At 39.4% G+C, this 23,821-nt stretch overlaps 2 protein-coding genes across 10 annotated transcripts in view; one reads left to right on the top strand and one right to left on the bottom strand.

The window, feature by feature from the left end:
* The window catches only part of VEZT (vezatin, adherens junctions transmembrane protein), an 80,462-nt gene extending 63,369 nt beyond the window's left edge, over positions 1 to 17,093 (bottom strand). For 3 of the 9 annotated variants that reach the window (XM_032298290.1, XM_032298299.1, XM_032298356.1), the window contains exon 1: positions 16,951 to 17,086. In XM_032298290.1, the coding sequence (XP_032154181.1) occupies positions 16,951 to 16,986 (36 nt within the window). In that variant the 5' untranslated portion in view covers positions 16,987 to 17,086. Of the gene's footprint in view, positions 1 to 16,950 lie in introns of all 9 variants that reach the window. The other 6 variants (XM_032298317.1, XM_032298310.1, XM_032298322.1 and 3 more) reach the window with 5 other exon arrangements.
* Positions 17,094 to 17,374: 281 nt separating this feature from the next.
* FGD6 (FYVE, RhoGEF and PH domain containing 6) overlaps positions 17,375 to 23,821 on the top strand; it is a 135,882-nt gene continuing 129,435 nt past the window's right edge. Inside the window, exon 1 of the mRNA XM_032298222.1 lies at positions 17,375 to 17,618. Coding sequence (XP_032154113.1) covers positions 17,603 to 17,618 — 16 coding nt within the window. The 5' untranslated portion in view covers positions 17,375 to 17,602. The remainder of the gene's footprint in view (positions 17,619 to 23,821) is intronic.

Raw genomic sequence — 23,821 nt, 5'->3', positions numbered from 1 at the left:
TACTTTCAAAGCTAGTTTAATGGGATTTAAAAATAACTCATTGAAAACGGATAGAAAATTCAGCTAACATGATGCAACGGCTTTTTAATTTACAATAAGCCCACATAAACTAGTAAGAAGAATATTTTTTTAAATTGTAAAAATGGGTAAAGGATATAAAGATGCAGTTCAAAGAAAAAAATACAAGTGTGTCAATATAAATGAAAAATGTTAAACCTCACCTTTGAAGAAATACAGGTTGAAACAAAGATAGAATTTTTATCTATTAGTTGGCAATAATTAAGAAGTCTGAGAATACTTAGTTTTGGCAATGGTGTAGGGATACAGATACATCATACACTATTAGTGGTAGTATATGTATAAAAATATAAATGCAAATTATCCATTGACCTAGAAATTTTACCACTAAGCTTCCAGTCTATGAATATAATTATAAAAGTATGCCAAATATACACACAAGAGTACTATTTGGACATTTAAGAATCCCATTTGTTTTTTTTTAAGCCCACAAAATGGAATTATACAATATATTTATATATGTCACACATACAGATACATACATATATAGATGAAAGTAATTGTGCTGAAAATAATCTGAAAGAAAATATACCAAAGTTGGCCAGGCACACTGGCTCACACTGGCAATCCCAGGAATTTGGAGGCTGAAGCGGAAGGATCACTTGAGCCTAGCAGTTTGAGACCAGCCTGGACAACATGGCGAAACCCTGTGTCTACTAAAAATACAAAAAATATTAGCCAAGTATGGTGGCACACGCCTGTAGTCCCAGCTACTCAGGAGGCTGAGGTGGGAGAAACGCTTGATCCTGGGAGGCAGAGGTTGCAGTGAGCCAAGATTGCCCCACTACACTCCAGCCTCAGTGACACAGTGAGACACTGTCTAAAAACAATTAAAAAATTAATAAAAATTAAAAAAAATTTATACCAAAGTGATTACAGTGGTACTTCTGGAGAGAAAGGTGGACTTGCAGAGGAAAAGGGGGATTAAGGGAGAGCTGATCCTTTCCCTGTATTATGTGAATTTTTCATAATGAAAACATATTCATGTGTTATCTTTGTGGAAAAAGGTACCCAGCATAAGTTAAGTTCTACTAAAAAAAAAAAAATGAAAGAAAGAAAGAAAAGAAAAAAAGGAGGTACCCAATTACATGTTAGTTTAGTAAATGAATAGAATGAGCCAATACACTTTTCCATATAAAAACGATGGGGTGGGCGAGGTGGCTCACCTCTATAATCCCAGCACTTTGGGAGGCCAAGGCATGCAGATCACTTGAGCTAAGGAGTTCGAGACCAGTCTGAGCAACATGATGAAACCCCATCTCTAAAAAAACTAAAAAAATTAGTCGAGCATGGTGGTACACACCTGTGCTCTCAGCTACTCAGGAGGCTGAGGCGTGAAGCTGGGAGGTTGAGGCTGCAGTGAACCAAGATTGCACCACTGCATTCCAGCCTTGGCAACTGTCTCAAAAAAACAAAAAATAAAAAAGAGCAAAAACCCAAACCAAACCAATCCCGAAACTAATGCCCTACTTCAGCTTCAACTATTACACATACCTTCATTTAAAATGTCAATACTATATCTAAACCACACTCTCAGGTTTGGCAAAATGCTAACTATTGTCAGATGTCAGGTGTTATTTGGGCTATGCAGTCTATATTAAACACAAAAATCAATGAGAAAACATATCCAAAATTGTATAATGTTTGAGAAGTAACTTTGTTAACGCAGATTTCCCACCTATCTGAATCTGTGCTTATTCTGGCTCAAAGGATCAAAAAGCCTTTGCTTTCCATTCTCAAGTTACAGAATTCACCAAGTTATAGGTAACTTTTCTTCAAGTTTGGACCAATTTTTAATTTCTCTGAAAAAAAGTATTCTCTAGATACTACCATGTAAATTACACATTTTTAAAAGTTTCTGGCTGGGTACAGTGGCTCATGCCTGTAATCCCAGCACTTTGGGAGGCTGAGGCAAGCGGATCACCTATGGTCAGGAGTTCGAGACCAGCCTGACCAATATGGTGAAACCCCATCTCTATTAAAAATACAAAAATTAGCTGAGTGTGGCAGACACTTGTAGTCCCAGCTACTCGGGAGGCTGAAACAGGAGAATCGCTTGAACCCTGGAGGCAGAAGTTGCAGTGAGCTGATATCGTGCCACTGTACTCTAGCCTGGGCCACAGAGTGAGACTCCCATTTCAAAGAAGAGAGAGAAAAGAAGTTTCTACCATGCCAACAGAATCTCTAAAAGATCTTTAATTCAAAATGAAACCTCTAGGGAAAAGGTATATGCAACTAAAGGAATGCGATGGAAAATATCTGCCTGAAAATTATTATGTATTATTTTAAAGCATTTAAATAATCTTTAATCTTTGAATATAGCTTAAAGCTAGAGGTCTAAATGTGACTATCTCATATAGAACAACAATATATCTTTTTTTGAAAATACCACTGAAAGGATAAACTGTTGTAAATTGCTATGGTTTCCATGTTTTTCCAGGCTGGCTGCAGAATATCACAAAATAAACTGATGAGTAAAACTGTAACAAATTATAAAAGGCAGTGATTTTCTCAATTTTTAATGAGGAATCTACTTAAAAGGCTAAATCTCTGTCAAAATTAACAAAACCCCACCATGGAAAATAAATTTCCCCATAATTATATTGCCAATCTAGTAAATTTCCATAGACTTTTCACTTACCTTTAATTCAGTACACAATCACAAAGTATAATCTGAAATGAACTACTTCATGCCTTTATCTCCCTTAAATTTTAGATAATATCATAGGATATAAAAGATGTAAAATAATAGGAAATGCTTTTTGGAGCTTACACATTTCAACATAATTTCTAAATTACTATACCAAAAGCCCCAAACTCAAGCATTAATTAAGTAATCGGCAAAGCAAAATCTAATCACAGAATTTAAAGAGATTAAGCTAAAAGGGTCCAATAAAATTGGACTAATTAAACTACTCACAGATAGCATCCTTTTAATTTCTCCGGTTGACCTAGATGAAAAATTTACTGTCTCTTGTTTGTATTCTTTTTTGATCCATACATTTGTTTCTTTGATGATTCCCACTTGTTTCTCATAAGAACTACAGTACAAAATGGCCACTGAATTGGAGGGCGTGCCTCTGTCATTACTAAGCATTTTCCTATCAGAAGCAGCGCCTTGAAAAAAATCTGAACATTATTTCTTCAGTGCTGTTATTACTCAGCAACTACAGATGAAGGTAATAGGAAGAGTGGAGTTTTAAAAATGCCTTCAAAGGATGTTTTTATTATTAGTGTTTATTTAAAAGTTTTTAAATAAACCAAGAAAAAGTAAGACACATATATTAATAAGTTTGTCTGATTGCAGGCTTCTAATATTTTCCACTGAAATCCTATCCAATTAATCTTATATGAGATATAATAAATAGCAAACATTTTTAAAAAGGATAACATTAAGATTTTCCTACACAACAGTACAAATGTACTTAAGCACAATACTACCTACCTAAGTCCAAAATCTAAATAAAAATCAAACATACCTATCAAAAGAAAGACTACGAGAGGCAATGGGAGAAAACTGACTTACACAGCTTTATATTCTATTGACTAAAAATCAAGGACAGCAGTAGATTGTCTTAACTAAGTGGAGAGAAGCCAGCAATGGTAGATTGATATCTCCTTGGTTCTGATGCTACTTTTAGTATTATTTGACGTCTAGCTAATTAACTGGTACATATTGGTCACTTAACTGAATGCAGAGCAAAAGCAAGGGGAGGAAGCAGAACATTTTCAACTGCTTTAAAACAAAGGCCAGGCCGGGCGCGGTGGCTCAAGTCTGTAATTCCAGCACTTTGGGAGGCCGAGGCAGGTGGATCACGAGGTCAGGAGTTCAAGACTACACTGGCCAATATGGTGAAACCCCGTCTCTGTTTAAAACAAACAAAAAAACCCCACAAAGGCCAGAAGATCAAACACAATTGGCAAAATGTTGGATGTGAGGAGAGTATGCAATAAACTTTAATATAATGTTTGGACATTATGAGATAACATGCAACTTTATTTCTTTTGCTTCTTATCCCAAAATTAAAAAAAAAAAAAAAAAAAAAGGGAGAGATAACTGGACACAATGGCTCACGTAGAATGAGGTGAGAGGAGAGACAGCTTGAGCCTGTGAGTTCAAGACGGCAGTGAGCTATGATCACGCCACTGTACTCCAGCCTGGGTGATACAGTGAGACTCTGTCACAAAGGAAAAAAAAGAAATAAAAAAGGAAAAGAAAAAGAAGGGGAGAGTCTGCAAGGACAGGGCAAGATATATACAGAAGTCGCAAATCTAAGCGGAGCATGGTGGCTTACGCCTGTAATCCCAGCACTTACGGAGGCCGAGGTGGGCAGATTACCTGAGGTCAGGAGTTCGAGACCAGCCTGGCCAGTGTGGTAAAACCCCATCTCTATTAAAAATACAAAATAAATAAATAAATAAATAACTGGGCATGCTGCTACACCTGTGGACACCCAGCTGCTCAGGAGGTTGAGGCAGGAGAATCGCTGGAACATGGGAGGCAGAAGTTGCAGTGAGCTGATATCATGATGCCACTGCACTCCAGGCTGGGTGACAGAGAGAGATTCCATCTCAAAAAAAAAAAAGCCATTTTAATAAAAGTCTTAATGAGATATAAGGTTAAAAGGTGTGGATTAATCAGCAAAAACCTCAACAATAAGAGAAAGGAGGCTATATACTGTCAACTACATAAGTTACAAGGCAGATTTTAAAATAAAAGGCATTCTCAAATATATTATTTCAAATAAAAAGTAATGGGGACACTGATTTGCTGTAGTGGTAACAATAACAACAGGAAGTCTCAATGGATACTATAAGCAATACTCAAAAAATCCAGAGACAATGAAGTTAGTATCTTTTTTTTTTTTTTTTGAGATGGAGTCTCGCTCTGTTGCACAGGCTAGAATGCAGTGGCACAATCTCAGCTCACTGCAACCTCCGTCTCCTGGGTTCAAGCAATTCTCTTACCTCAGCCTCAAGAGTACCTGGGATTACAGGTGCCCGCCACCACACCCAGCTAATTTTTGCATTTTTAGTAGAGATGGGGTTTCACCATGTTGGCCAGGCTGGTCTCGAACTCCTGACCTCAGGTGACCTGCCTGCCTTGGCCTCCCAAAGTGCTGGGATTACAGGTGTGAGCCACCATGCCAGGCCCTAGTTAGTACACTCTCTAACACTTTCTAACAGTGTACCCCTGTCGAGTACACTGAGCTTTGGGCCTTTTCTCTAAATTCTTAAGGCATAATTTGCTTCTAGGAACTCAGAGAACACCTGGTACAGAATCAGGGAAAACTAAAATAGAGTCAGGATTTCTAATATGAAAAGAGGCTGGAAATGAGTAGATTCTCTTCCTGTACTTCCTAATTAATGAAAGCCTCTAAGGGCCTACTCTCATTTACTCAACCCACTAGATAGTTTGCAAATCCCCTAGAATGGATTAAAGAAAAATTTCATACCAAAGGAAATATGGTATAAAGGATGATCCTGGGAAACAAAAGCTCTAGAGAAATTAAGTGATTTATTCAGAATTTCATTGCTAATTTATGTCAGTCAGTCTCTTGACTCCTAATCTAGTCCTCTTTCCACAACGCTTTTAAAAAAATAAAAACCTTTAATATAGCTGCACATAAAATACCAAGGTAACTACAAAAAATAATGTAGGCACAGTGTGTTTCATAGCTTGAGACAAAGGGACTTACATTTTAATAAATGTAATTAAAAATACATAAAAGAGAGACAAACTTCCCACTTTTCTCGAATGTTTAGATGTACAAGACAAAAAAATTTAAAACTAAACTGGAGCCCCAAGGATCTGTGAAGAAGCCAAAACAGAAGAAATCACACAACATAAACAGAAAAAAAATCAGACTTGGTCCCCAAGAATAATTTTTATAAATCATATTAAACATGTAATTTCTTCTTCCTGCATATCTTGGTTAAAGACATGCATAACTGGAATAAACTGGAGTTGGTGTTTTGTTTTTGTCTTTGTTTTGAGACAGGGTCTTACTTCATTGCCCAGACTAGAGTGGAATGCTGCAATCACAGCTCACTGCAGCCTCAACCTCCTGGGCTCAAGCAATCCTCCCACCTCAGTCCCCCAAGCAGCTGGGACTGCAGGTACATGCCACCAGCCAATTTTTAAATTTTCTGTAGATACGGGGTCTCACTATGTTGCCCAGGCTTGTCTTGAACTCCTGAGCTCAGGTGATCTTCTAATCGCAGGCTCCTAAATTGTTGGGATTATAGGTGTGAATAACCACATCTGGCTAGACTTGGTCTTAATGGTCAATCTTTGATGTCAATAGAGTTGTGATTTAATGACACTATTAATAAGTATTCCTTCTATTATAGGTAGTGGTAGCATGAATTTTTATATGGTTTTAATCTCAGTTACTACTTGGAATTAGATTATTTTACATAATACAGCCTGAGGGCTTTATGTTTGACAAACTAATGTTCCTCAGAGATGTAAAATAACTTTTAAAAATAAAAAGAAAGGGGAATCTCTCGAGGAAGAGAGAAATTTTAAAAACTTTCTTTTAAATGTGAAAGGTTTTGTGGGTCATTTCCTTTCATTTAACTGATTAAGTGCTATGGGGGGAAAATTTGAAAGCTGAACATACTGCCAACAAAGGGTTAACATTTAATAATTTACACAGAAGTAGAAAAGATGTAGGAGAAATCATGACAAAATGGGCAAAAATTATCTTTCTTAGCCAGGAACAAACAAAAAAAAAGAAGAGTGAATTTAAACCAACACCAAAAACAGTAAAGAGTTCACTCAGAGAATAAGGTTATCAAGGCAAGAGATTTGAGTAAAAAGATCCCTTGAATACAACATTGTCCCTATTAGAAGAAAGCTACAAAAGAATGGTTTAAGTGTACTTCAAATGATGCAAAGAGGTAGAAAAATTAGTCTTAGGCCGGGCGCGGTGGCTCAAGCCTGTAATCCCAGCACTTTGGGAGGCCGAGGCGGGTGGATCACGAGGCCAACAGATTGAGACCATCCTGGTCAACATGGTGAAACCCCGTCTCTACTAAAAATACAAAACATTAGCTGGGCGTGGTGGCGCGTGCCTGTAATTCCAGCTACTCAGGAGGCTGAGGCAGGAGAATTGCCTGAACCCAGGAGGCGGAGGTTGCGGTGAGCCGAAATCGCGCCATTGCACTCCAGCCTGGGTAACAAGAGTGAAACTCCGTCTCAGGAAAAAAAAAAAAAAAAAAAAAAAGAAAAATTAGTCTTTTAGATTTTTCAGATTTAAAAAGTCTTATTTCCAGTCACTCTAGGAATAGCAGGGTTTAAGGCAGAATAAATGACCTGAAGTTTGTGCAATTAAAAGTTAAGGCCAGGTGCTGCCATTTATGTCTGTAATCCCAGAACTTTGGGAGGGCAAGGCAGACCTGGGCAACATGTCAAAACCTACTCTCTGCAAAAAAATACAAAAAACTGGCTGGGCATGGTGGCTTACACCTGTAATCCCAGCACTTTCGGAGGCTGAGGTGAGAGGATCACCCGAGGTTAGGAGTTCAAGACCAGCCTAGCCCAAATGGTGAAACCCCGTCTCTACTAAAATACAAAAATTAGCCGTGGCGTACGCCTATAATCCCAGCTACTAAGGAGGATGAGGCAGGAGAATTGCTTGTAACTTGGGAGGTGGAGGTTGCAGTGACCTGAGATCATGCCATTGCACTCTAGCCTGGGTGACAAAAGCGAAACTGCATCTCAAAAAAAAAAAAAAAAATTAGTCAGGCATGATGGCACATACCTGTAGTCCCAGCTACTTGGGAGGCTGAGATGGGGTACTCACTTGAGCCTGGGAAGTCGAGGCTGCAGTGAGCAGTGATCGTTCACTGGAGGCCAGCCTGGCGACAGATTGAGAATCTGTCTAAAACACAGTTCCACAAGCAACATCAGAACTTTACCACCTTTCTAAGGTAACTGGAGAATTCTTACTCTCAAAACACTGTAATTAATGATGACAATAATAGAGTAAAACAAAAATCTTGGTATTTCATGCTTATTTTGCTAATACTCATGTTAGACATAGTATCCATCATTTCCTAAACTTTGTTCTGTTGCTGATCAGCCTAAGAGGTCCAAGACTCTTATACTGTCCTCAATTCAGTGTCTTAGAGTAGAATGATGGTAGAAGATTTTGATTAAAATAAATGATCTTACAGAAGGAGGAGTCAGGCTCCAATATAATAGAATTAACCTTGAAAGTCTATAGGGAATCTAGCTCTGATAAAATGAAGGTGGTCAGATTCTAGTAGAAGAAATGGGAATTGGGCCTGGGCACAACACTCTTCCTTTCCTCCCTTACTTAGTCTTTCTCTTATATCATCTTTCAGTGCGCATTTACTCCTCTCAGACTAAGAGGACTCCATGTGACCACTGGAAGGAGAAATACAAATGACCCAAAGTATAAGAGAATATGGTAAAATTTACAAATAATCCAAAAAATAGAAATTAAAACAAGCTACCTCAAAGAGTTTTAAGGAAATGGATGTTGTTGGAATACTTTCCAAAACTCTGCATGATTTAGGTAAATTTCAAGACACGAATGAGTCTGATTTCTGACTCTGAAGATCATTAAAATAACAGTATTACAAAAAATATAACAAAAAAAATCACAGTTAAATTTTTTTAGGGGAAGAGAGGTTAGGCTCTATGATATATCAATATGGTAAACTGGCTTGTTCAGTCTGTATTCTATAATCCTTCTTCCAGTGTATCTCTTGTATTACACAGGCAGGAAAGCTACATCTGAAATTTCCCAATTATCTTGCAGCTAAGCTTCTAGATATAAATTAGGATTTCCCCAAGTAGGTGTACCGCATGAGAGATTTGGAAGGTGGAAGAGAAGCAGATGTCCACTTCTTGCTCCTTTGGCTTTTGTTTCTTTTCTTTTTTTTTTTTAAAATAAAGGCAAGGTCTCAAACTGTCACCAAGGCAGAGTGAGGTGGCCTCATCATAGCTCATTACAGCCTTGAACTCCTGGGTTTAAGCAATCCTCCTGCCTCAGCCTCCTGAGTAGTCAGGGCTACAGGTGCATGCCACCACGCCCAGCTAAATCTTTAAAATTATATTTTGTAGAAACAAGGTCTCACTATGTTGCCCAGGCTTGTCTGAAACTGCTGGTCTCAAGTGATCCTTCCACTCCTGGCCTTGTTCTTTCACTTGTCCATTTGTTCTCTCATTCCTTCTCTTCCCTTCCTCCTCTCTCTCTTCTTTTTTGGCTATGAAACAAAGCTGTGGAGGCAAAACATTTCTATAACAGTATTCTAATATGGACTCTCCAGCTTCTTGGTAACACAGCTGCAGTTGTGGTAGAAACAGTAGAGAGACTTCAAGTTCCAATACAAATGTATCACTTTGTTAGGTTACTGAGGGGCAGATGTGGTGATGGCTTCTAATTCCTGGATTGTAACTATAATCATTATCACGTGTTCTTGCCTTCATGCGCACAGCAACTTTGATAGAGCTTGATACTGTAGGCCTTCCAACAATAACCTAACCACTAATTCCCTCTGTTAAATTCCTTTCTGGTTATGGTACATAGACAGGTTTCTGTCTTCTTCAGTGGTACTGGTCTATGGCCTGTTAGGAACCAGGACCGCACAGCACTGGTACCGGTCCCTGGCCTCTTAGGAACACAGCCCACCACTGGCAGGCAGGTGGGCCTGTGGATGAGTGAGCATTAGTATCTGAGCTCGCCTCCTGTTAGATCAGTGGCAGATTAGATTCTCATAGGAGCAGGAACCCTATTGTGAACTGTGTGAGAGATCTAGGTTGCATGCTCCTTATGAGAATCTAATACCTGATGATCTGAAGTGGAACAGTTTCATCCTGAAATCATCCCCCAGCTGTGGCAAAACTTTCTTCCATGAAACCAGTCCTGTTGCCAAAAACCAGTAGCTGTGCATTAGGATGCAGGGCTGACATAGCACTTAGTATCTAGAAGTAGGGCTGACTTAGCAAAACCTGAAATATGTTCCACCGGCTGAGTAATCAAGTGGTAGACGGCAAGAAAACATTGTGCCCAATAAGCTTTCAGCTCTTCAAAAGAAGGCCTTTCTCAGTCAGTGGCCTGAGATCTAAGTTGAATGAAAGTGGTAATAGTAGAGGAGGGGGTTACAGTTCTTATAGGTGGCAGCCCAATGGCTGTCCTAAGCCTTTCCCAAGAAGAATCCCCCAACAAGAGTAACAATTTAGCTGGACGTGGTGGCACATGCCTGTAGTCTCAGCTACTCAGAAGGCTGAGGTGGGAGGATTGCCTGAGCCAGGAGTTGGAGGCTGCAGTGAGTTATGATGGTAACACTGCATTCCAGCCTAGGCAACAGTACAAGACCCTGTCTCAAAAAAAAAAAAAAAAAAAAAAAAAAATGTGGCTTTTAGATTCAGAAATGCAATCACTAACAAATGGTAGCCCTACATGGAAATAATTCAAACACCCAAACCTCTCTGGCGCCCTTTCCTCCATTCTCTGATCTGCAGGTCCTTCCCATTGGCTGAACCTAAATGGAGCCCAGAGGACAAACAGGTGGATCCAGTCTATAATGATCAGGGTGGAATTAGGGGTCTGAGGGACACATGGAGAAAAATAATCACCAATAACATCAATCCTTCAACTATACACTTGGGTATTAAGTAAGAAATAAAAATGGAACTTACACAACTATGAGACAAACTACATTTCAAAACTTATGTGATACAACTGAAGCGGTACTCAGGGAAATTTATAGCCTTACAAGTTATTCGGGGCATTTAGGTTTTTAACTCAAGAAGCTAAAGAAAACAGAAAAAAAAGAAAAAAAAAAACCCCAGCAAAACAAACACAAATAGATGAATGGAAATAGATAAAAGTAGAAATGAAAAAAAAAAATTAAAACCACAAACAAATTCAATAGAACTGATCAAACAAAACCAGCAACTACTTCTTTGAAAAGTCTATCTGGGGCCAGGCACAGTGGCTCATGGCTGTAATCCCAGCACTTTGGGAGGTGGAGGTAAAAATGGAACTTAAACAAGTTTACAAATCACCTGAGCTCAGGAGTTCAAGACCAGCTCGGCCAACATGGGGAAAACTCATCTCTACTAAAAATACAAAAATTAGCTGGGTATGGTGATGGGTGCCTGTAATTCCAGCTACTTGGGAGGCTGAATCGGGAGAATTGCTTAAACCCGGGAGGCGAGGTTGCAGGAAGCCAAGATCATGCCATTGCACTCCAGCCTGGGCGACAAGAGTGAAACTCTGTCTTAAAAAAAAGAAAAATCTATCTGGTAAGTTGATACTCGAGCACATCTATGCAAAACAAAAACATAGCAACAATAAGATCTAATTCGTGCTATAAAGGAAACTAAAAATTAAAAGACTATTAAGAATATATCAATAATTTTGAAAACAAATAAAAAGCAATTTGCTGGAAAAATTTAATAAAAGGTAACATTTACTGAGTGTTTACAATGTGTCAGGTACTCATCTAAGTAATTCACTTATATTAAATCATTTAATACTCAAAACTACCTTATGAGATAGAGACTGTTATTTCTATTTAATATGGAGAAAACTGAAGCTCAGAAAAGTTAAGTAACCTGCTCAAAGTCACATTAACTAAATTAGCTGACTTAGGATTTCTTAGGCTGTCCAGCTCCAGAGCCTATATTTTAAACTATATTACCCTGCCTTACCAAATAAAAAAGTTACCGAAACAGAAAATTGTAACTGAGCAATAACCGTAGAAGAAATTGAACTGATAGACAACATTCAGTCTCTTTTCCCCAGGTAAGGCCAATTTAGCTACATTCTGAAGAACCAGATAATTCTCATTTTGTAAAATCAGGCCTAGAGCACAGAACAAGATGCGAAGCTGCCTGACTCATGTAGAAGGCAAGCAATAAATGTTCACAGATTGGAAGATTCAATATTGTAAAGATGTTAAGTTTCCCCAAATTAATTTATAGCTTTAAAGCTATTTCAATCAAAGTCTCAGTAGGTTTTTTTTGGTTTTGTTTTGAACTAAAACTGACAGGCTGATTCTTTTTTTTGTTTGTTTGTTTCTTTTTTAATTTCCTGTGACTAGCAAAAGACTGACAGGCTGATTCTAAAATTTATATGAAAATATAATGGTCGAAGAATATTCAAAGGTAATCTTGGAGAAAAATACAGCTGAAGAGTCTTATGCTATCAGATAGTAAAACCCATTTTTAAAATTATAGTAATTAAAATAATGTGATATTAACACAAGAACAGACAAAATGATCAATGGCAAAGAAGAAAGGGTCTAGAAAGAGAGCCAGACATAAAAGGTACCCTGATTTATGACAAAGGCAACACTATAGTTCAGTGGGGAAAAAAATGATTTGTTCAGTAAATGGTGCCAGGTCAACCAGACATCCAAGTGGAAAAAAAAAAAAATGTTGATCTTCACTTGCTACCATACAAAAATCAGTACCAGATGGATGACAGATCTAAATGTGAGAAGGTTAAATAAAGCTTTTAAAGAAAATATATTTGTGACCTTAGAGTAGGCAAAATTTTTAACAGCACTAATCATAAAAGAATAAGGTTTAATTGAATTATTATAAAGAGCTTCTGTTCATTGAAGGACACAATTAACAGAGTGCAGAGGTCACATCTAGCCAAAGATAAGATATATGAGGTATATACGGTTGTCTCTGTATTCATGGAGAATTGGTCACAGGTCCAGGGCGAATACCCAGTCCATGGATGCTCAAGTCCCTTATATAAAATGGCACAGTATTTTCATATAACATACACATATTCTCCCATATACTTTAAATCATCTTCATATAATTTGTAATACCTAATATAAAGTGAATGCTATGTAAATACTTGTTATCCTGTATAGTTTTTTATTTGTATTATTTTTTGAATATTTTTACGTATTTATTTATTTAGAGATACGGTCTCAATCTGTCACCCAGGTGGGAATACAGTGGTTTAATCACAGCTCACTGCAACCTCAAATTCCTGGGCTCAAGCAATCTTCTGCCTCAGTCTCTGGAGTAGCTGGCATTACAGGCATGCATTACCACGCCTGGTTAATTTTTTTCTTTTTTATATGCAGGGTCTCATTAATGTTGACCAGGCTGGTCTCAAACTCCTGGCTTCAAGTAATACTCCCACCTTGGTCTCCCAAAGTGCTGGGATTATAGGCATAAGCCACCTTGATGGGCCTGAGTATTTCCTTTTTTTTTTTTTTGAAATGGAATCTCATTCTGCCACCCAAAGCAACCTCTGCCTCCTGGGTTCAAGCGATTCTCATGCCTCAGCCTCTGGAGTAACTGGGGCTACAGGTGCACACCACCACTCCTGGCTAGTTTTTACATTTTTTAGTAGAGACGGGGTTTTGACATGTTGGCCAGGCTGGTCTCAAACTCCTGGCCTCAAGTGATCCACCTGGCTCAGCTTTCCAAAGTGCTGGGATTACAGGTGTGAGCCATGGTTGATGAATCTGCAGATGTGGAACTCTCAGCTAAGGAGGGCCAACTGCATATCTAACAAAGGACTTGTATCCAGTATATGTAAAGAATTCCTTCGAATCAGTAAGAAAAAGAGACAACCCAGTAGAAAAATATGAAAGAAATTTGACATGGCTTCACAAAGTGGATATACAATTGGCCAATAAACACATTAAAAATCTTAACTTCTTTACCAAGGAAATACAAATTAAAACCTCAAGGAGATACCAGGACAGAACCACTAAAATGATAAAAAGAAAAAAGACTCAAATTAGCAAGTGTTGGTGAGGATGTGGGGCAACGGGATCTCTCATACATCCCTGGCTGGAGTATAAATTGGTATAACCACTTTGGAATAAAGTTTGGCAATATCTACGGAAATATCTACGTATTTCCTATGACCCAGCAATTCCATTCCTACATATATATACACACCAGAAATATGTTTAACCAAACACATACAAAAAGGTTCACAATAGTACTACTTTAAAACTGGGAACTACTCAATAACCATCAACAGAAGAATGAATTTTAAAATGATCATATATTCACATAGAATACTATACAGAAATAAAAATTGTCATGTAACAATATGGATGGATCTCATAAATAAAGCCAGAGAGAAAAAAAAAATCAGAAATAAGCGAGCATGTAAATGGAAATTCAGTGTCTAAACAATAAAAATAGACAAAATTAATCTAGGTTATTATGTCTAAATAGTGGTCATTTTGTGGTAAAGAGTAGTAGTGACGAAAAAGGTCCAGGAGGGAGCATCTGGTATGCTAGTGATGTTGTTTCTTTCTTCATTTTTTAAGGGCAGGGTCTGGCTCTGTCATTCAGGCTGGAGTGCAGCGGTGAGATCATGTCTTATTGCAGCCTTTACCTCCCCAGGCTCAAGCAATTCTCCCACCTAAGCCTCCTGAGTAGCTGGGACTATAGGCATGTGCTTGCTACCATGCCCAGCTAATTTTTGTATTTTTTGTAGAGGTAGAATATCACCATATCGTCCAGGCTGGTCTCAAACTCCTGGGTTCATGGGATCCATATGCCTCAGCCTCCCTAAGTACTAAGATTACTGGTGTGAGCCATCATGCCCTGCCTGTCCTGTTTTCTTGAACTGGGTGCTGGTTACATGGGTGTGCTCAACATGTGAAAATATAAACATATGCACGCTTGTGATTTGTGCCCTGTCCTTATGCAAATTATACTGCAATAAAAATTGTGTATAACAAAAAGCAAATAAACAACAAACGAAATTTTTCTGCAAGCATGACAAAGGCTTTAAAATATATGAAAAACTCATGCAAGTCAATTTTTCAAAAGCTAACATCTAATAAGAAAATGGGCAACACATATGAAGAGAAATGTTCAAGCAAAGAAATAAAAATGGCTAACGTATAAATGCACAAAATGTAAATTAAAACAACGGAATGTTATTTTCGCCTATCAAATTAGCAAAGATTAAAGAAAGCTGTTAAGGCTGTTGCTGAGGAATTGATGAAACCAATACTCTTATTCTTAATGGAAACCTGAATTGGTATAACCTTTCTGCGTAAGTCTTAAATGTTCATATTCTTTGACCCACTAGTTCTACTTCTAAAAATTATTCTGAGGAAAATCGGAGTTAAAGTTAAAGATAGGCATGTATCAGTGTTGATTACAATGGTATTTTGAAAAAGGTAAAGGTTATAATATGACATACATGAGGGGATAACATAATATTACTGTTTTCAAAGAATGATGAATGGGAAAACATTCTTGATAAAGTCAAGTGAAAAATATATACAAAATTCTATGTGGCATACCTTTTGTGTTAAAAAAAATCACACAAACATTGTGTCTTAATATAGAGGCTAAAAAAATTACACACACATAAACACACATTTGCATAGAAATAAAGTCTGTAAGAACACAAATCATACTGTTAATAGTGGCCATCTTTGGGTGGTGGGATAATGGATGATTTTAATTTGGGGGGCTTATTTTCTACAATAAAATGTTCCTTAAGCATATATTACTATTATATCCAGAAACTAAAAATGATGGGTAAAAAAAATACATCCATCAGTTACCCTTACTCTAGAAATCTATTTCTCTCTCCTTCAACGACCACAATCTATAAACATTGCCTCGATTTTAACTTAGAAATGTCCGTCCAAGCCATTATTCCATTACTTATTCTCTCATTTCCAAAATTCAGGCCCTTGTCTTCCCTAATGAACGCCACATATCTAGAATCTTCGTTTAGGTAAAATGGCCACATTTTCCACTGCTTCTACATTTTCGCCACATCAAGCCACTTTACATAGCCACCCTCCTCCACACCCCGCCCCCTAAAAATGCACACCAGGTACTTTCACACTTCCTAAGCTTAGCATACTCAGTTCTATTTCCCCGTAATATATTTTCTCCTATCAGTTTTTCTAATCCAATGCATAGATTCACCTCGGATATTGCGTACTGGGTGTAGCCTCTGGGCGGCCGCAAGAACAGAAATTAATCCTTTAATGACAGTTTGTACATTATTTCAACATTTAACATTGTGTCCTGTCTGTGCCCCGCTTTCTCACTGTATGGCACGAGCCACCTCATTTTTAAATTTTCTTAAAGTCTAGTTGGATGGATAAAAGTAAAGCGCACATATGCAATACATGTATGTACAGGGCTGCGAGTTTTGACCTGTGTCTGATAGAAAAATGGCATCAGAAACCCTCGCCCGATTTTTTTCATTCAAGATGGCAGAGAACGTCTTAAAATAGTCCCACACAAAAGCACTCACATCTAGAGTCTCGAGTCAGAAGAACCGGCTACATCTAGCGCAGCAGCAAAGGACAAAAGAATCGAATCTAGATACTGAGTTGCCCCAGCCCTAACCACCCACAGTAGGTCCCCCATATAGACTTTAAACCATGTCAGAAAACGGGCACCTGCTGCCTTAATTCCGAGGGCCACACCTTGACGGTGAACAGTGACCTGAAGCACTTCTGGATACTGACCCAAAAAAAATCGTGGATGGAAAAGGAGGAGGCTAAGTTGTATCTAAAAAGCACGATTCGGCCCCGCCCCAAGCGGGCGCAGTCCCACCGCGGCGCATCCATTCCAGGGAAGGAAGAGACGCGGCTTCAGCCCAGGGCCTGGCAACCCGGCACCGTCTGGGAATTCTGGGCGGGCCCGAGATAGAGGCCGGCCACGGCCAGAGCGCCTAAGGCTACACCTGTCAGGCGACGGTGGGCACTAGGCCCCGAAATCGCTGGGGTTCGGTGGTTGGGGCCAGCGGGAGCGCGTCATCCAATCGTTCGCTTCGGGACCGCCTTGCCTCCTCGCTCTCCGTCTCATCCTTCTCAAACAAAGGCAATCCACACCCACCGCCATTTTCCCCTTACCTCAAAAACCACCTCTTCGTCAAACTCCGGTGTCATCCTTCTCCGCCATGCCACCCGCCTCAGCACGATGGGAAATGAAGGCGGGAGAACAGGCGGCACGGATGCTCCAGCTTCTGCCCGTTCCGTGGGTCTAGAAAACTACAATTCCCAACATGCCTCGCCGTTCACGCCCCCTTTTTGAGTCCGCTTATTGGAACAGACAGTGAGTGTGTGCGTGAGAGAGGCGGGAGCGAGCTGAAGCGCGAGCCCTCCGATTGGAGGAGGCTAGGGCTTTTGTCTGCCTTTTACGGCCGCGACTAGCAGGGGGCGCCCGGAGCAAGGCTGATTTTTGGAGCTCGAGCAGGACACGCGCCAGCGGTGCCGCGGAGAGCAGTGCTCGTGCCCGCCCCTGGCCGTCCGCCTGGAGCTCAGCGGGGCGGCGCTCGTGCTCGCCAGCCCGCCCGCCCCCGGCGGCTCTCGCTCGGGAGCGCCTCAGGGTCGCTGAAGCCGGCCGCATCCTTTGTGCGGCGCGCCGGCTGCGCCACTGGGCGACGGGACGGAATGTGGGCGCTGCGGGGGCTTTTCTCTTCTGCTCGAACTGTGGGAACAATGGACTGAAAAGGGAACATGGATTGAGGGGCGCGAGCTGGGAAGCGAGTCGCACCGGGGAATCATGACTTCTGCCGCCGGTAAGTGACGGCGCTCGCGCTGCCGCTGGAAAGTTTGGCGAGCGCTGCTAGGCTTGGGCTCGCGAGCAACTTTCTCCGCCGGGAAGACGAGTTGTGTGCCCCGTACCTCTGCGAGCACCTCGGCAAGTGCGGAGCTAATGGGGTTCGCTGCGGGATTTCTCGTCTCTTCCTGCCCAAAGGGGCTGTTGGAAACCGGGGATCTCTCGGGACCTCCCTTCCATGAGAGACTCTTGGGGGCTCTGCACCAGGTGCAACGCGACGTGTAAAAGGCGTTCTCTCATCTCTGCAGCAATGCGAGGACTTCGCCTTTGCGTGTGAAAATAGAGTCGAGTCGAGTCCCATGTTAAGAAATCAGTTATTCTAGGCAAAGGCAGTGTTCAGAGTGTTCATCTTGGCCACTAAGTGAGCCGCTTTCAACCTTGTATCTGCTGGTAAACCTTTACCCTTATTAAAGGGGTATAGACGTTGTCTGTCCTGTCCTGGTGGTTTTACCTCTATTACCTGAGAAGCAGAGGAGTTGAGATTGTTGATAGTATTTTTTTTTTTTTTGCTCGTCTGCATCTAATTAAGGATTTTTTGTTTGTTTCTACCTGATTAGGGTAAACAAAGCCTTATTTGCCTCCCATAGTTCTTTCCCCATCATTCAAATGACAAAACCTCTATCTTTGTGTGGATTTTCAGCAATTCTAGACGTTGTGTTTGAACATTTTTAAGGAACAATTTATATTTTACAAAATAATTACCAAAGTGGTGTTAAATTCACTTTATAAGTACATAGGTTAATTTTTAAACGAGAACTTATGTATTAAGTAGAGTGTTATGGATTCTTTTACGTTTTTGTCCACGTTGAAACAAACTTTCATTAGAAATTTTACAATGAAATAGTTTAAAGCTTCCTCTCAGAGTTGCTTCTAGAATCAGCACTTAAGTATCAGATTAAATTTTCATTGCTTTTCTTGGCATTTGTTTAAAATTCCTGCAACTTGAAACTGTCAAACAGCACTCAAATGTTCTGATTTGTATTATTTCTAAAGCCTAGAGATATTGTAGTGTTGCATTGCTCCGTGTGATCAGATTACAACTAACGAAACAAGAAGTTAGCCAATAGGAAGAGAAAGCAAGAAGTAGGTGTTGTGTGGGTCTTTCCTTTTTGATGTTATATGCACTTATATGAGATATCTTTATAATCTCTTTTTTTTTTTTTTTAACCAAAGGGAGGCTTTATACTTACATAAGGTAAATTATTTCCATCCTAAATTTCTATGCCTTATCTTCGTTCAAGAAAATGATTTAAATTAAAAGTGGATGGAAATTTAAAAATCCTTCGAGCTGGTTTTAATTCTTTCCTTTCTGGAGGTGTCAAATGTATTTAAAGTAGCCACATTTTATATGTACTGGTTTTCAATTCCAGTCCTAACAGTTTATAAGGAACAGGCACAGAAGCATGTAATTTGACATTTATGTAAACCCAGTTTCTAGGGCCCAGATGGAAGTTCATGATTCTTTCATTTGAATTATCCTGACATAATGCAAGCTATTTTTGTATTTTATCAACTTTGCAATTAAATAAATCCACAGAGATTTTTGTGGTGTTTAAAAGTGGGACACTTCCTGTGCCTAACTGAGTTGATTGGTTTTTAGCATGGCTGGCTGAGAAGCATTAACTACTTTTTTGCTCATCCATCTGTTGGATTTATTATAATTCTTTCTGGTGTCTAGATGGGGAATATGGAAGAGAACTGGGGTTTTGTTTCCACTCATTCTTATAAAATTATGTATACATAGTTCTTACAAGCTGATTATGGTGTTTTTATGGTAACAGTAGTCAAATTCATTAAAACTTTTTAGGAAGGTTATTTGAAGTTAGGGAAGGGAATTTTTGTTTTTGAATCTAATCTGTGGTGTTTGGAAGGGTTGATTTAATTTAAGAAAATAAGAGGAATGATATAGAACATCTAGGTTGTATGTATCCTGTAGAAAAGCTTGCTTTGTTCTTCTGCATCTGTAAAAGAATCTGCCCTTAGTGGAGATTTTAGATTTATTTTAAGCTGTATATCAAAAAGGAGAGGCTGGGCACTGTGGCTCATGCCTGTAATCCCAGCACTTTGGGAGGCTGAGACGGGCAGATCACTTGAAGTCAGGGGTTCGAGACCAGCCTGGCCAACATGGCAAAACCGTGTCTCTACTAAAAATACAAAAATTAGCTGGGTGTGGTGGCATGCGCCTATAGTCCCAGCTACTCGGGAAACTGAGAGGAAAATCGCTTGAGCCCGTGAGGCGGAGGTTGTGGTGAGTGGAGATCGCACCACTGCACTCCGGTCTGGGTGACAGAGCAGGACTCTGTTTCAAAAAAAAAAAGAAAGAAAGAAAAGAAAAGGCCTGGGTGCGGTGACTCACGCTTGTGTTCCTAGCACTTTGGGAGGCCGAGGCGGGTGGATCATGAGGTCAAGAGATTGAGGCCATCCTGGCCAACATGGTGAAACCCCATCTCTACTAAAAATACAAAAATTAACTAGACTTGGTGGCACGTGCCTGTAGTCCCAGCTACTCAGGAGGCTGAGGCAGGAGAATCACTTGAACCCGGGAGGCGGAGGTTACAGTGAGCTGATATCTCACTGCACTCCAGCCTGGTGACAGAGTGAGACTCCCTTTCAGGAAAAAAAAAAAAAGGAAAAGAAAAAAGGAGAGAGAATTATAGATGTATCTATTTGAACATGTGTTTTGTGTCTTTTTGAACATGTGCAGGTCACTGTCTCATTATCTGTTTTTTGCATTTTGGCTGGTCCAGTAGCTTTGCATTTTGGCTGGTCCAGTAGCCAGAGAGTATACACATGAACCACAGCCATCTGTGTGTAACAGATGACGAGTATGTTTGTAATAGTTAGTAAAATGGTACTAGTGCTTTACTTTCTTACCTTATATTTCCCTGGAGCCAAACAGCTGTGTAAATAAAAGATTTGCTGCTTTGCTCTAAGAAGCCTTGGGTCTGACTGTTGATACATTATTAAGATCCAAAGGTGCTAGATTCGTTGCCAAACATCATGCACTTATTTCAAGTTTGACATTGGAGCAGACCATAATATAATTGCTTATTATTTTTTGAGTTGTGTTTCTTCCAAAATAGAGCCATGAAAAAAAAATAATAATGAAGGATTTCAAATATTGCTATACCAGTGACTCAGTTGAACACTTGTTCTTATTAATAATTAAGGAATTATTCAATAATCCTATTGAAATTGATTCCTGCTAACTTTCCAAAATATTATTCTACGTTAAAATAGATGTAAATTTTTTTGTATGTGATTATTTTTAAAGAAGGAATTTTTCTGCTTTGGAGACATATTTAAAAGTATGTTTGCCAGCGTGGTGGCTCACACCTGTAATCCCAGCACTTTGGGAGGCCGAGGCAGGTGGATCACAAGATCAAGAGTTTGAGACCAGCCTGGCCAAGATGATGAAACCCCATCTCTACTAAAAATACAAAAATTAGCAGGGCATGGTGGAAGGCGTCTGTAGTCCCAGCTACTTGGGAGGCTGAGGCAGGAGAACTGCTTGAACCCGGGAAGCTGAGGTTGTGGTGAGCTGGGCTCATGCCTTTGCACTCCAGCCAGGGCGATAAAGTGAGAGAGACTTCATCTCAAAAAAAAAAAAAAAAAAGAACAAAGACAAACAAAAAAACGAGTATGTGTATGTGGCAGGTCTGATTATTCCCAGGCCCTGTTTTTAGCCCTGGAATACATCAGTGAATGAGACAAAGTGCTTGTCCTTCTGGGGCTTGCATCTTGTGCTAAAGAGAGACAAACGTGCACTGAAAAAACACCAATGCAGGATAAAGAGGTCACAGCACATCAAGGTTCTCCTGAAATGAATATCTCAGAAGTTATCATCTCAGATTCCTATTGGCTTTAAAGGCCTGTTCGACTCCCCCATTTATAAGGAAGGAAAGTGAGGCAGCCAGGTCTGCACAAGGCCCACAATTAGGTTAGCCAGCTCTCTGCGTTATGTATTTGACTTCCTCCAATACACAGTTAACTAACAGTGGTAAGCCCAAGTTTGTGGTTATTAATTGAATTCAGTGAGTATGCATTGAGGGCTTTATATACATAGTAGTGCTTTGCTATATTTATTGGGAATCAACTCCACCTCATATGTAGTTTTGAATTTCTGTGACACTAGAACAGGAATTTATATCTCTTGGGAGCAGATTTGTATACAAAACACATTTTTTAAAAAGAGTAAAACTGGTACCAGAGATTTTTTAAAAATGATATTTAAATGACCCTGAAGCTCTGACAAGGTTCTAAGATTCAGAAAGTAAGAGATTAATTTGATGAGATGAAGTTTTTTTCCCACTGTGGTAAAATAACATGTAAAATAAATTTACCATCTTACTCATTTTTAAGTGTATAGTTCAGAAGTGTTAAGTACGTTCACGTTGTACAGCCAACCTCAAGAACTTTTCATTTTACAAAGCTAATATTTATTTTTCATAAAGATGGGGTCTCACTGTGTTGCCCAGGCTGGTCTCCAATTCCTGAGCTTGAGCAGTCCTCTCACCTTGGCCTCCCAAGGTGCTGGTATTACAGGCATAAGCCACTGTGCCAGGTGGCCAAAACTAATTTTAAAAAAATTCTTTTAAAAATCCCAGAAGGGCCGGGCGCGGTAGCTCACGCCTGTAATCCCAGCACTTTGGGAGGCCGAGGCGGGTGGATCACAAGGTCAAGAGATCGAGACCATCCTGGTCAACATGGTGAAACCCCGTCTCTACTAAAACTACAAAATATTAGCTGGGCATGGTGGCGTGTGCCTGTAATCCCAGGAGGCTGAGGCAGGAGAATTGCCTGAACCCAGGAGGCGGAGGTTGCGGTGAGCCGAGGTCGCACCATTGCACCCCAGCCTGGGTAACAAGAGCAAAACTCTGTCTCAAAAAAAAAAAAAAAAAAAAAAACCCAGAGGTAGGATGTTTTGAGATTGGTTACAGAAATGAAATCAACTTGGCAGTCTGTCAGTTTTTATTGAGTAAGATGTGCAGTTGGGAAGAGGCCTAAGGCATTCATCCTTTCTCTTAAGGCTTGACTTAATAAATGGAGGGTTAATTTGATTGACATTTACAGCAAGCTTTATCACCTCTAGGCTTTGGAGGGTTTTATAGTTATTTTCTGCCTAAAAAACTCATACAAAACTAACTATGCTTATTTAACAGCTGAAATTATGTAGTATAAGAATGTGTATTATTTTGAAAATATTTTTTTTTTAATTCATGATGACATTACACCTAGAAAATGAGTAAGAAAACGTGTCATCATATAATCTTTATCGCACACATAGAAGGAGAGATTTAGGGCATTCTTCTTGGTGGGTAAAAGGAAGTAGAACACCCTACTCTTCCTTTTTTAAAAAAACTCAGTTCCATGTAATAGCTTCCCAAGTGTCATGACTGATTGCCTTTGTTCAAAAGGAAGTCATCACCAAATGAAATATCAGAGCCCCTGTATTTTCAAGTAATTAAACAATGTCCAGCAGTCCTTTGCAGCAGATACTTTGAAAAGTTTTTTTCAGCGAATGAAGTTTTTATTAAGTGTTAGATCCTGTCAAAGGAACAAATATAAACATAAAAGATAAAATATTTTTTAGCTCACGTCTCCTTGGGTAAATATGGTCTATCACATGACAGTGGAGATGGAAGAACGTAAAGGAACTACCAGACAAACAGGCTTTATTTATCTTTTTGTTTTATAGGTCTTTTGTATGAAGCTTTTACTAGGTTTCTATAGTATAGAAGCAGATCTATACTGATACAACATGTATAATAGGTGTTAAATGTCTAGGAAGAATTACTACACTAGAAATTGTGGTTATTTTTTAAATGTATTAGAACAGTGGTTATTAATGAAGAATAAACAACATAATCACCTGTGGAACTTAAAAGATATACAGATGTCTAGGATCTGTCCCCAGAAACCCTGATTAATTCACTTTTGGGTAGGGCCTAGACATGTGACTTTTAAAAAAATACAGCTCCATGAAGGAATATAATGAAAATTCCAATCAATAACTCTTGCAGAGAAAAACTGGCTTTATTGTGAGCCTTAAATAATACCAAATAATTAATTTTCAGTTTTTAAGTTAGAAACTTTCTGATCTCTGTCTTTTTTAAGATTGTTTTGGGGTTCTACTGAGGTAGACAGATCATTGATAAAAGG

This window comes from Sapajus apella, unplaced genomic scaffold (assembly GCF_009761245.1).
Source record: "Sapajus apella isolate SASKATOON/1434 unplaced genomic scaffold, GSC_monkey_1.0 scaffold2, whole genome shotgun sequence".
Taxonomy (NCBI): Eukaryota; Metazoa; Chordata; class Mammalia; order Primates; family Cebidae; genus Sapajus; species Sapajus apella.
Note: the sequence above shows the minus strand (reverse complement) of the source record. Positions and strands in the feature narration are given on the sequence as shown.